General features: G+C 43.3%; 1 protein-coding gene across 7 annotated transcripts in view; it reads left to right on the forward strand.

Annotated features, from left to right (window-relative positions):
* The window catches only part of FAM21A (family with sequence similarity 21, member A), a 45,308-nt gene that overhangs the window by 11,740 nt on the left and 18,852 nt on the right, over positions 1-14,716 (forward strand). For 4 of the 7 annotated variants that reach the window (XM_010854452.1, XM_010854457.1, XM_010854458.1 and 1 more), the window contains exons 7-17: positions 1,438-1,499; positions 2,742-2,789; positions 5,369-5,479; positions 6,049-6,136; positions 6,736-6,807; positions 7,489-7,607; positions 8,315-8,375; positions 9,394-9,453; positions 9,778-10,008; positions 12,120-12,247; positions 13,303-13,389. In XM_010854452.1, coding sequence (XP_010852754.1) covers positions 1,438-1,499; positions 2,742-2,789; positions 5,369-5,479; positions 6,049-6,136; positions 6,736-6,807; positions 7,489-7,607; positions 8,315-8,375; positions 9,394-9,453; positions 9,778-10,008; positions 12,120-12,247; positions 13,303-13,389 — 1,067 coding nt within the window. The remainder of the gene's footprint in view (positions 1-1,437; positions 1,500-2,741; positions 2,790-5,368; positions 5,480-6,048; positions 6,137-6,735; positions 6,808-7,488; positions 7,608-8,314; positions 8,376-9,393; positions 9,454-9,777; positions 10,009-12,119; positions 12,248-13,302; positions 13,390-14,716) is intronic. The other 3 variants (XM_010854455.1, XM_010854454.1, XM_010854456.1) reach the window with 3 other exon arrangements.

Genomic DNA, 14,716 nt, shown 5'->3' on the forward strand with positions numbered 1-14,716 from the left:
TGTTTACATAGCGTTTACATTGTATTAGGTGTTACAAGTAACGTGGAGACGAGTTAAGGTTGTTACAGGAGAAGGATGTGGGTTATATGTGGACACTATGCCATCTTGGTGTCTTTGTGTGTGTCTGTTGGGGAAAGGGGGTCCTGGAACCTATCCCTTGGGGGACAGCTGTATTTCTTTGTGTATTTCTAAGTATAAGAGACATTACTTTGCCAACAAAGGTCCGTCTAGTCAAGGCTATGGTTTTTCCTGTGGTCATGTATGGATGTGAGAGTTGGACTGTGAAGACGGCTGAGTGCTGAAGAATTGATGCTTTTGAACTGTGGTGTTGGAGAGGACCCTTGAGAGTCCCTTGGACCGCAAGGAGATCCAACCAGTCCATTCTGAAGGAGATCAGCCCTGGGATTTCTTTGGAAGGAATGATGCTCAAGCTGAAACTCCAGTACTTTGGCCACCTCATGCGAAGAGTTGACTCATTGGAAAAGACTCTGATGCTGGGAGGGATTGGGGGCAAGAGGAGAAGGGGACGACAGAGGATGAGATGGCTGGATGGCATCACTGACTTGATGGACGTGAGTCTGGGTGAACTCCGGGAGTTGGTGATGGACAGGGAGGCCTGGCGTGCTGCAATTCATGGGGTCGCAAAGAGTTGGACACGATTGAGCGACTGATCTGATCTGATCTGAAGAAAAAGAACTTTCTCTTACTTCGTTGCACATTCTGAATATTCATTTGCCCATCTGTCATCTTGGTTGGATGTATGTATGGGGCTTTGATGTGAAACTTTTAGTTTTTATATCCTGCTTATTAATGGAAAAAATTAATCCAAGTGGTTGCATCTTGTGAGACTTGGCAAGAGTGTTCAAGTCAAGTACACTTGACTTTTTGACCTCTTCCCCTAGTAACTTTTATATGAAATAAAGTCACCAATTGACAGGTCTCCAACAACAGTAGCAAAAAGTATGATTACCAAAGTTAGGGGATTTTACTGGATTTAATACTAGCTAGTCCTCAGTCATACTCCCATTTTTCCAGTTGTCCCAGTAATGGCCTCTGCAGTCTTTTTCTCTGGCTCAAAATCCAGTCTCCTCACTGCATGTAGTTGTCAGATCTCTCTGGTCTTTTGGTTTGATACCATTTCTCAGCCTCTTTTTGCTTTTCACAACCGTGACATCGTCAGAGAGTATAAGCCAGTTTTTTCCTTTGTAACTAATATATTTTTTTGTAACTAATAAATATCACGTGGGGAAATACTTTGAGCCTATGTAAATATTCCATTCCTCACTATAGTGAAGACACTTTAATTCCAATGAATGAGTATGGATGGTTTTATCAAAATCTTTTGATGTTGATGTATGGCGGTTTGTGATCTTGAGAAGAAATTAAGAATGTTTCCTTATGAATATTGGCTATAACCTTTATCTTTCTTCTAACCAGAAGGTTCAGTAGGCAGTGATCGTGGGAGTATCGCAGACAGTGAAGAAGAGAACGAGGAAGAGGTAAGGGCTTGCAGGTGTGTCCAGGTTATAGTGGGCAGGAAACTTACGGTGGGTTTAGCAGGCTCAGTAAATAACATATTCACGAATTAGCAATTTGTTTACAACAATCTCTTAATAGCAATAGAAGCCATGTTCTCAAGTCTTTTCCTTGGGATGGGAAGTTCCTTTTTTTCCTGTGTACAAAACCACAGAAAACTGCTTTAACCTTTTACATTACCTTAACCGTTACCCTCCCTCCTGCCTCCCCACCAAACCCTCTTCTTACCAATGTGTTTTGAGGGGGACAACTTAGATAGTTTGGTGGAATCTCTGCCTGAGATACAGTCTTTGAGTAAGTTCTATCTTTGAGTAATTCTAGGAGAAAAGTCCATATTTAAAACTTTCTTTACTCTTAAAACCTTCTAGACCAGAAGCTTGCTGAAAGCGTCCACTTAAATGTTAGCTTTACTGCGACCTCTGGCATCTTCACACCCAAAGAGCCTGATCCGACTCCCTGTTCTCTGAGGCCTCAGAGTCTGCGGGCCTTGGCCTTGATGCCTGTTGTATCTGGCATTGTTCCTTTAAGTGGAATATGTGTTACTGCAAAGGGTAGGAACTCTCCGGAGGATCGTTCCTGAATGTTGCTTTCTCAAAGGCGACAGTTTTGTAGCGTGCTCCTCCCCGCTGCTGCTCCTCTGTTTGCACAATCGGTTTCCTTTCCTCCTGCCTCCAGCCCTCCCCTCAAAACACCTGATAGAAGGAAATGAACTTTGTGAAAACAGCCTTGCTTTCACTGACTGTCAGTAGCTAAATAAACCCTTTGCTTTTAGCCACTGAAGCAACTCTTTACCTAATGGCTTGTATTAAATACTGATGTTCCCTTCTTGGGCCTGATGAAGTAGTGGTTTTACTTAGAAGGAAAATAGAGAATGCAAACCAACGCAAACCAATGCAAACTAGCTTTTGATAAGTTAGTTAATTACATGTGCAACTCTTAATCCAAAGGTTAGAAATGATGGGGCAGATTGATATGAGTACATTGTCGGAGAGGTTTAAAAGAATTACAGAAGTGATATGTAACTGGAGTGGCCCTTGCTGATATTGCCAACTCTCCACCTCATCTGCACCTTGACGCTTCAGGTGATCAGCAGTCAGTTCAGAAACCAGTCAGTGGTGGCTGCCCTAGAGACTTAGACACGACATCATTTCTGTACTTCCAAGTGGAGCCAGTGTTAATAAAACCTTTCTTTTCTCCCCAAAAAGGAGTCAGATGAAGATTTTGCCAATCATAGTGACAATGATCAAAACCGGGTAAGATGCATCTATTGAAGTGACTTTTAAATTTTAATTTAAGCATAGCATGTATAATCAATCTATATTAAAATTACTTTTGAATGACTTACGGGAAAGTAAGGATTTATTCATATTTATAGATATTCATGTTTGCTTCAAATTTTAATGTTTTTAGGCTACTTCCTTGTATATTCTCAATTTTACTTTATATTTTCTTCATTTTTCCTGGACAACAAAGAAGTAAAAAAAAAAAATTGAGAAACAGAGCCTCTAAATAGCCCAATTACCCGTATTGAAATTTTCATATGAATTTCATCACAAGGATTTCTTTGTCGTTTTAAATCGTCTTTGTGAGTTGTTTTGTAAGCTTATGTATTTAGCATACATGTATGGTACTGTCGTTGGAGAAGGCAATGGCACCCCACTCCAGTACTCTTGCCTGGAAAATCCCATGGACGGAGGAGCCTGGTGGGCTGCAGTCCATGGGGTCGCAAAGAGTCGGGCACGACTGAGCGACTTCACTTTCACTTTTCACTTTCATGCATTGGAGAAGGAAATGGCAAGCCACTCCAGTGTTCTTGCCTGGAGAATCCCAGGGACGGGGGAGCCTGGTGGGCTCCTGTCTATGGGGTTGCATAGAGTCGGACACGACTGAAGTGACTTAGCAGCAGCAGCAGCATGGTACTGTTGTAGTCTCTAAATGTGTATGGGAAATAGTTTTAAGATTTTTATTTTTGAGATAATACTACATTCAGAGTTTTCATTCCTAAAAACCCTTTGCCTCTGACCTCTTTTCTTAGAAATTAGGTGATCTAATACTACTTGATACTACTGTTTAAGAGACATTCCAGATTAACAGATGGCGCGTAATGATTTCCCAGAATCTCATCAGCACTGGAATTACGTATGATGTTTTCTGCTGTAGAACATGTTCAGCAGTATATTGAGATTCATCAGCACTGGAATTATGTATGAGTTTTCTGCCGTAGAACATGTTCAGCAGTATATTGAGACTCATCAGCACTGGAATTACGTATGATTTTTCTGCTGTAGAACATGTTCAGCAGTACATTGAGATTCATCAGCACTGGAATTATGTATGAGTTTTCTGCTGTAGAATATGTTCAGCAGTATATTGAGATTCATCAGCACTGGAATTACGTATGATTTTTCTGCGGTAGAACATGCTCAGCAGTACATTGAGATGATTCCAGTTTGTATTTCGCTTTCCTAATTGAGAAAAAATTTTTCCACAAAAATTTCCAACTATCAATGAAAGATTCAGCACCTTTTGATGTTACTTTTGTTTTTCACTGCCGTGTGTCACAAATGTGGCTTATCTTTATGATTGTAATAGTCGGTCCTTCTGGAGAGTGTGTGTATTTTTACGCAATTTACTATTAAGATTCACTACCCTCTGACACACACCATTGCTACAAACATGGACATATTTGTAAAAGCAAAGGACAACACTTTAAATTCAAACAGTTTTTCAAATAATATGGTGATTTAAAAGCATTAGTGGAACTATTTGTATTGTTGAAAATAGACTTGTTTTGTGTGCCATTGCTAACCTCAGAGTTCAAAGGATTAAATTAGTTGAAAAAGTGATCTAAGCATAGTGATTGGCACAGTTTATTGATTTAAATGTTAAAAAATTTAAAAAACCAAACAGTTTTTATATACAATGGCTACCTTTGTAAAAATTAGAACTTAACACATAAGATTGTTTGAGTCATTTATTCTTCATATCTTTACACTGTCTAGAGGTAACTGGTGTTATCTGAAAGTAGATTATTTCCAAGTGCTGTCCTGCGCGTTCACAGGTACGCCCGTGTCCGTAGCAGTGGCGTGTGTCAGGGGCGCGAGTTCATTCTGGGTTTATCATTCCCTGCTTTGTCGCTTGGACCGCCTTGGGTGTCTCTCCAGTTGTTACAGCTAATTCTTTTTAACTATTAATATTTTTGTTAAGATAGTAGTATACTTACTTCGGAGAAGGCAATGGCATCCCACTCCAGTACTTTTGCCTGGAGAATCCCAGGGACGGGGAAGCCTGGTGGGCTGCCGTCTCTGGGGTCGCACAGAGTCGGACACGACTGAAGCGACGCAGCAGCCGCAGCAGCAGAGAAATGAACATAAGTAAGCTGCTGCTGCTGCGGCTGCTGCGTCGCGTCAGTCGTGTCCCACTCTGTGCGACCCCAGAGACGGCAGCCCACCAGGCTTCCCCGTCCCTGGGATTCTTCAGGCAAGAACACTGCAGTGGGTTGCTGTTTCCTTCTCCAATGCATGAAAGTGAAAAGTGAAAGTGAAGTCGCTCAGTCGCGTCCGACTCTAGCGACCCCGTGGACTGCAGCACACCAGGCTCCTCTGTCCATGGGATTTTTTAGGCTAGTGGTGGACATTTTTAATATTTCATTTTTTGCTGTTGCACAGAAAATAAGTCTCGTGTATGATTTGCTCCAGCACATTTACTGCTTCGGAACTGTTGCTGCATTATTTGTTGTTCCGTTTTGAAGAAGTCTAAAGCTGAGTGGTAGTATCTTTTTGAGCTTGATGCCCGTATCTGATACTTTTAATCCGATGGTTTATGCTTTTAGCACATTGCAACGATGAGTGATGAAGAAGAGGATGATGATGGTTGCGACATTTTTGCTGACTCTGAGAAGGAGGAGGAAGATGTTGAAGACATGGAAGAAAACTCTAGGCCTGTAAGAAAGGCTTTACTTGCCATCACCAGGCGAGGGTTCAGAAACAACCCCTAGGATTCATTCCTTTCATTGTCATTTATATTTGTAACCGTCTTGTTTCGCATCATCTCACCTTTCACTTCATCACTTTGCTCAGTAATTCATTTTTACTTTCGGAATAATAGTTGAGCATCCCACATTGCCAAACAAGTACCACTTTCTTTTCCAAATATTAAGATTTTACTAGTTAGATCATTCAATATATATTCACATTCAGAGTTTCAAGATCCTAACACTCCTCCCCCCAAGGACCTTGTGGTATTTTTCTTGTCTAGATCTTCGAGTTTTAAAGTTGAAGTATTAAAAAAAAATAGAGAGCATCTCCCTTTGAAGGAACACTGAGTCCTCTTTCTCAGGTGATCTGTTATAGGGTGCATATGTTTACATTTATTTAGTGAAAACATATCTTCTCATCAGTCACCTTCTTTGCCATTGTTTGGATAGTTTTGTTAGGTGTCCCCAAATAAACTACTAGTTAGTCACAAAAAATAGTACAAACAAGTGATTCCTTCGGTCTTCCCTGGCTGTAGAAAAGAAGCAGGCCTACGTCATTTGCTGATGAACTGGCAGCTCGGATCAAAGGGGACGCCTCGAGCAGGATGGAAGGGGAGCGCACAGGTGCGTCGCCGCCTCTGAGAGGCGCTCACAGGGCGGTGGGCCGTCGGGACCCCTCTGTGGGCTGCCCTGAGGTGGGTTTCCTGTTTAATTACTAAGCCATGAAAAGCATAAATTGCAGTTCTTACCAGGTTTGCTTCATGGATTCTCTGATAAGTAAACACTGGACTGCCCCTCCCCAGGAAGAGTGCACACACACACGTCTATATATGAAGTTTCAGGGGATAATGAATAACGGAGAGAACCATCGGCCCCGGATTAAAAATCCCTGGCTTAGTATTTACCGTATTTTATTTTGACTAACAATGTAGCATATAATATTTTCTAGTGGTTTAACAAAGTGGAAAGATATCAGAAGAAATCTTTCAGCAAGTGCAATCCTGGTATGTGTGTGACCTGCTGTGATAGCTGGACCCTTCTGCCTTAAAAAGAGGCACTTCTGAGTGTCTTCTCTGGGTAGGGCGCTGAGTGGGTGCTCTGGTGGAGCCGACACACAAAGTTGAATGTCTTGCTCTCATCTTAGGAATTGTGAGGGTGGCAGATGTGCATGAAGCTTCAGTAGAGTAGACTGAGCGTTACTAAACTGTGAAATATTCTTCAAGCCTTATCCCCAGGGGAAGCAAAACCTCAGAAGACGTTGAAAGAGAAGAAGGAAAGGAAAACTCCCTCAGATGGTAGGTCTTTCCCCTTGATCCTCTTCTTTAGGAGGCTCTTGACTCAGGAAGGGGAATATCGCTTCCGTAATTCATTAAAATGCCTCTTTTAAAGCTGACAAATGAGATCTGTCTCCGTTCACTTTTAGAAAGGATTTAACAGCATGCTTTTGGGGGTGTGGGGAGAAGTGAGTGTGGGTTAAAAATGCTTTAAAGGTTTGATTTACTGGATTTTACAGGGACCATTAGCTGTCTTTCTAGACATTTATAAACGAGGGATTGCTAGCATTTGTTTTCAGTAAGGAATATCATATCAGGCCCTTTCACGTTCAGCAGCAGTGTCCATTGTATTTCCACTTGGGGCTGTGTCAGTCTCATCTCCCCTCAGTCTACCCTTCTGTCGCTCAAATTCTGGTGGGATAGGTCTTGATGGCAACTGAAGCATATACTTGCTTCAGAAGAAATGAGATGAAAGGGATCGCCTGCAGAGTTCACTCTGCTCCAGACGCTTAACAGACTTGAGAGTGGGAACCCAAAGAACCTTTTAAGGCCCTCAGACCACCAGCATTCAAATAGTGCTTATTACATATGGTTAGATAAACTCCCTGCCGGTTGTGGAGGTATTGTAATGTTAATCCCCAGAACTGGAGTTCCAAACCCATCTTTAATTCTCCATGCAAAGCATTCCCTTCTGTTTGCTAGATGAAGAAGATAACTTATTCGCACCCCCGAAGCTGACAGATGAAGACTTCTCGCCGTTTGGTTCTAGAGGTGGCCTGTTCAGTGGAGGGAAGGGACTTTTTGATGATGAGGATGAGGAGGTAAGCCCGTGGTAATCAGTGAAGCTCTCCATAGCTGTGTCATGGGTTTGCAAGGAAGAAAGAACTTTCAGTTCCTTTAGTAAGGAAACAATGGCTTTTTAGTTGGAAGTTGCTTCTACTTTCATATTTTAGGAGATTTTGAACTAAGGGTCACAAAGTGAGGAAATACTGTATCTTGATGCCTTTGTTAAGTAGGGAGAGGATGTGAGAGTGTTAGTAGTGAAAAATTTACATTTACTGCTTAAGTGGTTGTTTCTTAACGTCTTTTATCATATTCTTACATGTTTGTATTTAATTTCTCTATAGACTAAATTGGGCTTCCATGATGGCTCGGTGGTAAAGAATCTGCCTGCCAATGCAGGAGATGTGGGTTTGATTCTTGGTCCGTCCAGGAAGATACCCTGGAGAAGGAAATGGCAACCCACTTCAGTATCTTTGCCTGGAAAATCCCATGGACAGAGGATCCTGGAGGGGCTACAGTCCATGTGGTCACAAAGAGCTGGACATGACTTAGCGGTTGAATAATAACAATAAGACCTAAACTGTTTCAGGGTCTGATTTCATCATAGTCTTCACTTTGGAATTGATTTTCTGTCAAGACAGTAGATGTGTATTTTTTAAACTTTATAAGACACTTTCCTTTAGAAATCTTGAAATACAGCTCCGTTTTCCTGTGCTGTTTTTGAACTGTGTTGTTTTATTATAAGCAGAGTGACCTCTTCGCAGAAGCCCCTCAGGATCGGGGAGCTCGAACCCCTGTTAATGAAGGTGAGCGTGGATTGAGGCTGACTGTGCTTCTTCGTTATAGATTTCCAGAACTGGTTCCTTCCTGTCAGGAGATGGAGCCCTTGAAGTTATCCCCAAACTTTGTTAGGCAGGAAGCTGTTACGTTCGCCTTCATCTAGTTAAAAACGGTTCATTTGCACTAATTCGTGTCTTGCAAAAACAAAAAAGTACCATTTGTAAACCCATATCACAATTTTGTCTCTTTCGTAGAGAAAGCAGAAAAAGTCAACCAGGGAAAGCATTCTGGCACTGTTGAGGACATCTTAATTTAATCAAGTTCAGTTCAAAGAAACATTTCTGCAATTCTGCATCTAAATTGGAGACCAGTACTGCCTTAGCCCAGTGTACATTAGAATAATTTGTGACATTTTTAAGCACACATATGCTATTAAAAAACTTAAAATCCGTTAGGTCTGTGATAGTCTTGAGAATTGGGAATGAGTTATTTTACGTGACCTGGTCTCCCCAGGCCAGAAGTCATCAGGTTTTGGACTACTGTGGTGCTGGCTGACCTGATTGTCTTGAGGTTCCTACTCTCCACTTGTTGGCATCTGTGACTTGCCTGCTTTCCCGCTTTCCTGTTACTGTCTTCGTTTTGGGCACTGACGTCTCAGATATTTTGCTGTTCGTTTTTTACTTGCATGTTCTCATAAACGGGATGGATGGAGTCAGAACTGTTGAGCCCTGCTTGCTTTGCTCCCGCCTTCCCCATCTGTGCTCTGCATCTTCCTTGGCCTCGGCAGCCAGCCCCACTGTGATTGTCCAGAGTCTGTGATCTTCCATGGGAGTCACAGCCTAGATTGGTTTAATACCAAGAGAAAAGTCATGACGTCGGTAGAGAAGATAATACTAAGGAACTTTTAAATGGCTCTTTGAGGAAAAATTAGCTTTTGAGTCTCCTGTTAGCTCTGTGTTGTGCTGTACATATTTTAGGAAGGTGCGTTTAGCAAGGAAGGTTGCTTTCTTTGTTGAAATGTTCTCTCTCTGTTTCTCATTTTAGCATCTTCATCTTCTAAACCTGGAAAGAAAATCCCGGCAGGAGCTGTTTCTGTATTTTTAGGTATCATAACTCAGAGTTTGTTTTTGATAACTACATACTGTAGTTTTGTGTTTTTAATACTGTCCTCTTCCAAGAGCTGACTAGGGAGGAGAACAGGAAGACCTTCAGAGGGCATCCACAGAGAGCTCACTCACCTGTGTTAGCTCCTATTCCCTTAGAAACCAGCAGCCTTGGGTTTTTCCAGTCTGGGTGATCAGTTGGTTTCCCACTGTGGAACGATCTGTATCAGTAAAGGATGCACATTGTTGGGTCCTGTTAATGTTTGTGGATGAATCGGAACTACAAGTTCTGGTGGTGGAACTGTTTTTTTTTCTTTCTGTGAAGTCAGGAAGCCCACCCACAGTGGCTCGCAGCTGGTCTGTCCTGTCCTTCCACCCACAGGGGATACTGATGTGTTTGGTGCCACCTCTGCCCCGGCACCGAGGGAGCCCCAGAAGCACGAGCGGCCCCCTCCAGGGAAAAGCGCGTACGTCCCAGCGTCGGCTGGCCTCTTCGATGATGACGACGATGACGATGACTTTTTCTCGGCATCCCGTAGCAAACCTCCCAAGACAGGTACTGCTCCAGCCTGTGTTTCAGGGAAGGTAGCTGGATGAAGAATGTTGACCTAAAAAGGCATGAAGTTCCTCTGGTTCCTCAGCTCTCGTACAGTGCTAGAGTCCCTTCTCAAGCGTTTCTGTCAGAGGCGTCTCGTCTCTATTCGGTTATGGAGCCTCGGCAGTCTCTGTGTTATGGACCGATCTTTTCCTCTTTAGAAACTAATTACTAGGATTGTCTTCCTCAGAGGGAGAAAAAGCTGCTCCCCTCTAATATGATCAGGATTCTAGCTTGGACCTTCTCAGTTACCAAGAAAGTTTTAATTGTGCTTTCTTCCGGCGTCCTTAGTAAACTGTATGTGAACAGACCATCTATGCCAGGTATCCAGTTCCAGCAAGCCGAGGTGACCTTGGCTTTTCTCTTCTGTGATGGAGTTTTCGGCCCCTTTACTGCTTTGGCACTGTCCTTTCTTCACCCCTCAAATCTCAGCCATTGCATTCCTGAAGTCGCTCCTCTGAATCAGTTATTTAATGAGCAGATGGCTCTCCCAGGACTGTTGTAAAAATGCAGATTCCAGCTCAGTGGATTTAGGGTGGGGCCCTTGAGTCTGCGTTTCTAACAGGCTCCCTGGCGGGCAGAGATCACTGGTCCGTTTGTTGCACTTGGAGTGGCAGAGGGTTTGATTCACTGGTTTGTTTTCCGGAAGAGAAAGGTAGACACTGCTGAGGTGCACACAGTTTCCAGCTACCTGAGCAAAGAGCTCTTTTTCCTAAGGACGTGGACCAGGATGCATCGAGAAGCAGGCTGTTCGACTTTAGCTTATTTTCCAGCGATAAGTGTGGAGTAAGGATAGCAGCAGAAGTGCAAGGGAAGTAATGGCCTGGTTTTAAAAAGCGTGCAGACTGCACATGTGATGTGCTCACATCTAGGCTGGCTGAGAGGACAGTCAGTAAAGGCTGTACTGCTTCCCGGGGCTTGGAAGGCGTCTCACTTGTGTCATTAACTCATTTGGAATCCCAGGTAAGTGGGCGCCACTCTGCTGGGCCTGCTGCTCTCCTGGGACATTCAGGAACCAGTGCCCTCATTTCAGGGACACACACCTCACACCTCATTCAGTGACGCGGTGCTTGTGGTTGCGAAAGGTTGAAAACCACCCACATAGTCACCAGTGGGGCAAACTACGGTCCTTCCATTTAGTGGAATTTTGTGAAGCTGTGAAAAAATGGAAGTTTATCTGTGTTGACATGGTAAGATATTACACCCTAGGTATTTGGAAGGAAAATTGCAAATCATAAGATTTTTTTTTAATGATGTTATTTAGAGCCATGTTTGTGAATTGCTAGAGTTAACATGTTACTATATCTTTTGTGGAAATTAGAAGTATGTGCATCAAACTCTTCCTGCTGGCCTTCCCGTTTGGGTGGGCAGGTGGAATTATGGGGCATGTTTCATTATTTGATTCTGTGTAGTTCGGTGCTTTTAAAGAATTATTTATTTACGGCTGTGCTGGATCTTCCTTGCTGCTCGTGGCCTTTCCCTAGTTGTGGGGAGCGGTGTGTGGGCTTCTCGTTGGGTGGCTTCTCTTGTTGGGAGCACAGGCTCAGTTGTCCTGAAGCGTGTGGGATGTTCCCGGACCAGAGACAGAACCTGTGTCCCCTGCATTGGTAGGAGCATTCTTTACCCCTACATCTTCAGGGAAGTCCCTGGCTTTTTTTTTTTTTTTTTCTTGGCTATGCAGCTTGTGGGATCTTGGTTTTCTGCCCAAGGATTGAACCTGGGTAGCAGAAGCCAGCCCTCACTTCTCAGATTCCTAGAGCGGTTGACTTGTCAATGATCTTTCCGTAGGTCCCTCTCTGCCTCTTAGGCCAGTCCAGACCCCTCGAAGCGCGTGCCGCTGCTTGGAGAGGATGCAGGAGATAGTGAAGCTGTCTGCCCTGTGTGTTTCACTGGAGCAGCTCTCATGCTCTGTGAAAAATTCCAGCTGGTCCACTTAATATTTCTTCTGTAACTAATCGAGCAGTAACATGCTTGTTCTGTTTATTCTTTGAGAGCGAAGTTGTTTTCATCGTGGAATTCTGTGGTGGGATTTCTGACTTTGTGTAACTTTACGCCGTGGTTTCTTTCTAAAGACAAAGTCGAGTCCACTGCCGGTATCTTTGACGATGAAGAAGGAGATCTGTTCAAAGAAAGAGCAGTGGCTTTGCCAGAAGCTGCTGTGAATCAGACAGATGAGAACAAAGCAAGAGCAGAAGCAAAGGTGAGCGGGAGGGAAGACTAAACTTAGGCGTGAATCTGGGGCATTTTGTTAGTTCATCTGGAACCCACAGGGAGGTACTGCTTCCTTGCAAATGTACGGGGAACTTCAGATGTGTAGAGTGTTGAAAGAATACAGCAAACACCCAAGTAACTGCTACCGCCTAGAGTAAGCGGTTACTGGGTTTTACCTTCCCGAGTGGTTTAATGGGTGTGTTAGATGGACGCATTATCATGTGCAAAAGAACATTGCTTTACTTCTGTCATTCCTCCTGTGTGGATTAGCTGCGATTCTTCTGAACAGAAGAGCTTTCTCTCCCCCTTCTTTCTTGTCTTTTTAGTATCATTATAGAATCATGGATTCTCCATTCATTATCTTATAATCCATTAACGTCGTTGTTTTTTTGATGCTCAGATTGACCTGTCTTTGGCTAGAGGGCTGCGTCCACCTCAGTCTTTAAGCCCTGCTCGCTCCTGTCGCTTCCCTTGCTATCCTGCACAGCTCGATCTGTCCTCTTGCTGAAGCACATCTCTTGTCATGTGTTCCTATGAAACCCTGGCCTTGCTGCTGCCATCCACCTGGGTGCCAGCGTTCAGAACTCAGCAGGCTGCTACCCCGGCTCCAGCTATACACATCCCGTTTGTGCTCTGCACGCTGTGGGCAGTCGTTCCACACTGACGCCCCCAGAGGAGCCCTCTGCTTTACCTGGTTTTTCTTTTCTTTGATGGTTCCCTCTGCCCAGAATGTCCTTGCTCGAACCATGGCCCATGTCTAGGTCCCATCTGTCCTGAGAAATTTACTTTACAAGGACTGCTGCTTCCTTCTTTCCTAACATGTACCAATTTTTAAATCCTTTTCCATGGTGCTTCTCTTTCTGCATTAATTCTTTATATGCACCTGATGTGCGGCCAACGGCCATGATGTTTTCATTCCTCTGGTGCGTGGCCTGGGACCTTACCTAGCAGAGACTCAGTGCATCTCCTGAACAAGTGAGTGAATGAACCCTTATTTCCAGGTTTCTGGTTTGTTAATTCTTTAATTGTTTCTTTTCAACAAAGGTTATGCTACCTTCCAGCAAAAATCTCAAGCTCTCGTCGGAAACAAAGACTCACAAAGGTTTATTTTCAGATGAGGAGGACTCTGAGGTAAGGAATTCTTTTTCTCAGTTCTGGAAATTACTTCATGGATATGACAATGGGAACTATTTCTGATTCAGGATGTCTCAGAGGTATAAGACTCAGTCAGTACTTTAGTTCTTTCTTTGAAAACAATGTTTTGAGAACACATGGCATTTAGAAAGCAATGTGCGTACAGTCCTGTCACTGTTGGGTTTAAATCCAGTGCATCTCCTAGGAGGAAAACTCAGGATGCTCGAATTTCAGGCTGTGAATTGATGTGCAGCGTAATGAGGTGCTTCTTCCAGAACAGAAGTACACACACAGCTTCGTCTTTCAGGAGGAATAGGGTATCGTATGAACAGTGGGTATCGTATGTAGTGACACACACACTCTGTATCCCTGGAAGTAATAGACTTCCTTCACAGAAAAAGATGTGGACATGGCAGAAATTTACATGTAATTTCAGGAAATTGTGAACTCTGGGTTAGATGCTTGTGTTTTTTTGTTTTTTTTTTTAAAGCAACAGAGCCCTTTCTTTCAGTGAACTGTTGCCAGTGTGTAAAAGGCAGGAGAGGCATGGGAAGCTGGTGCTCCTCCTGTGTGGCTCTTTCTACCTAAACAGACCTATGGGGCTCTTTGGGGCCCAGGCAAAAACCACGGGGCTGAGTGTAGCTCTTTTCACTTAATGAACTCATTAGCACTGCACTGAGTAAACATTGATTCCATGATTAAAACGATTCCATCGAGAGAGTCTTTGAAACTGTGTTCTTGTCCTACTTGCCTGACTCTTACACATTGAAGATTTTCTTCCCGAGGGAATAGTTGTCCTATTTCATGTTTCTGATTCATGTAACTCAGTTTGCAGGTCTTGCTTTGCATTGTAGGCTGACATTTTACAGCATTTTGGAAGTTTCTTCATAATCTACCAGATCTTTGTCTAGTTTGCAACATTTCCTAGCTGTCATGTCAAGAGTACAAAAGATTTTAAAGTTAAAACTGAATATATATTTATTTAGAAGAAATCATATCCTACTCTCAGGAGGCATGTGAGGTGGTCTGGTAGAGACATTACTTTGCCAACAAAGGTCCATCTAGTCAAAGCTCCGTTTTTCCAGTAGTCATGTATGCATCTGAGAGTTGGACTATAAAGAAAGCTGAGGGCCGAAGAATTGATGCTTTTGAACTGCGGTGTTGGAGAAGACTCTTGAGAGTCCCTTGGACTGCAAGGAGATCCAACCAGTCCATCTAAAGGAGATCAGTCCTGGGATTTCTTTGGAAGGAATGATGCTGAAGCTGAAACTCCAGTACTTTGGCCACCTCATGTGAAGAGTTGACTCATTGGAAAAGACTCTGA

The sequence above is a fragment of the Bison bison genome, unplaced genomic scaffold, assembly GCF_000754665.1.
Source record: "Bison bison bison isolate TAMUID 2011002044 unplaced genomic scaffold, Bison_UMD1.0 scf7180017864341, whole genome shotgun sequence".
Lineage (NCBI taxonomy): Eukaryota > Metazoa > Chordata > Mammalia > Artiodactyla > Bovidae > Bison > Bison bison.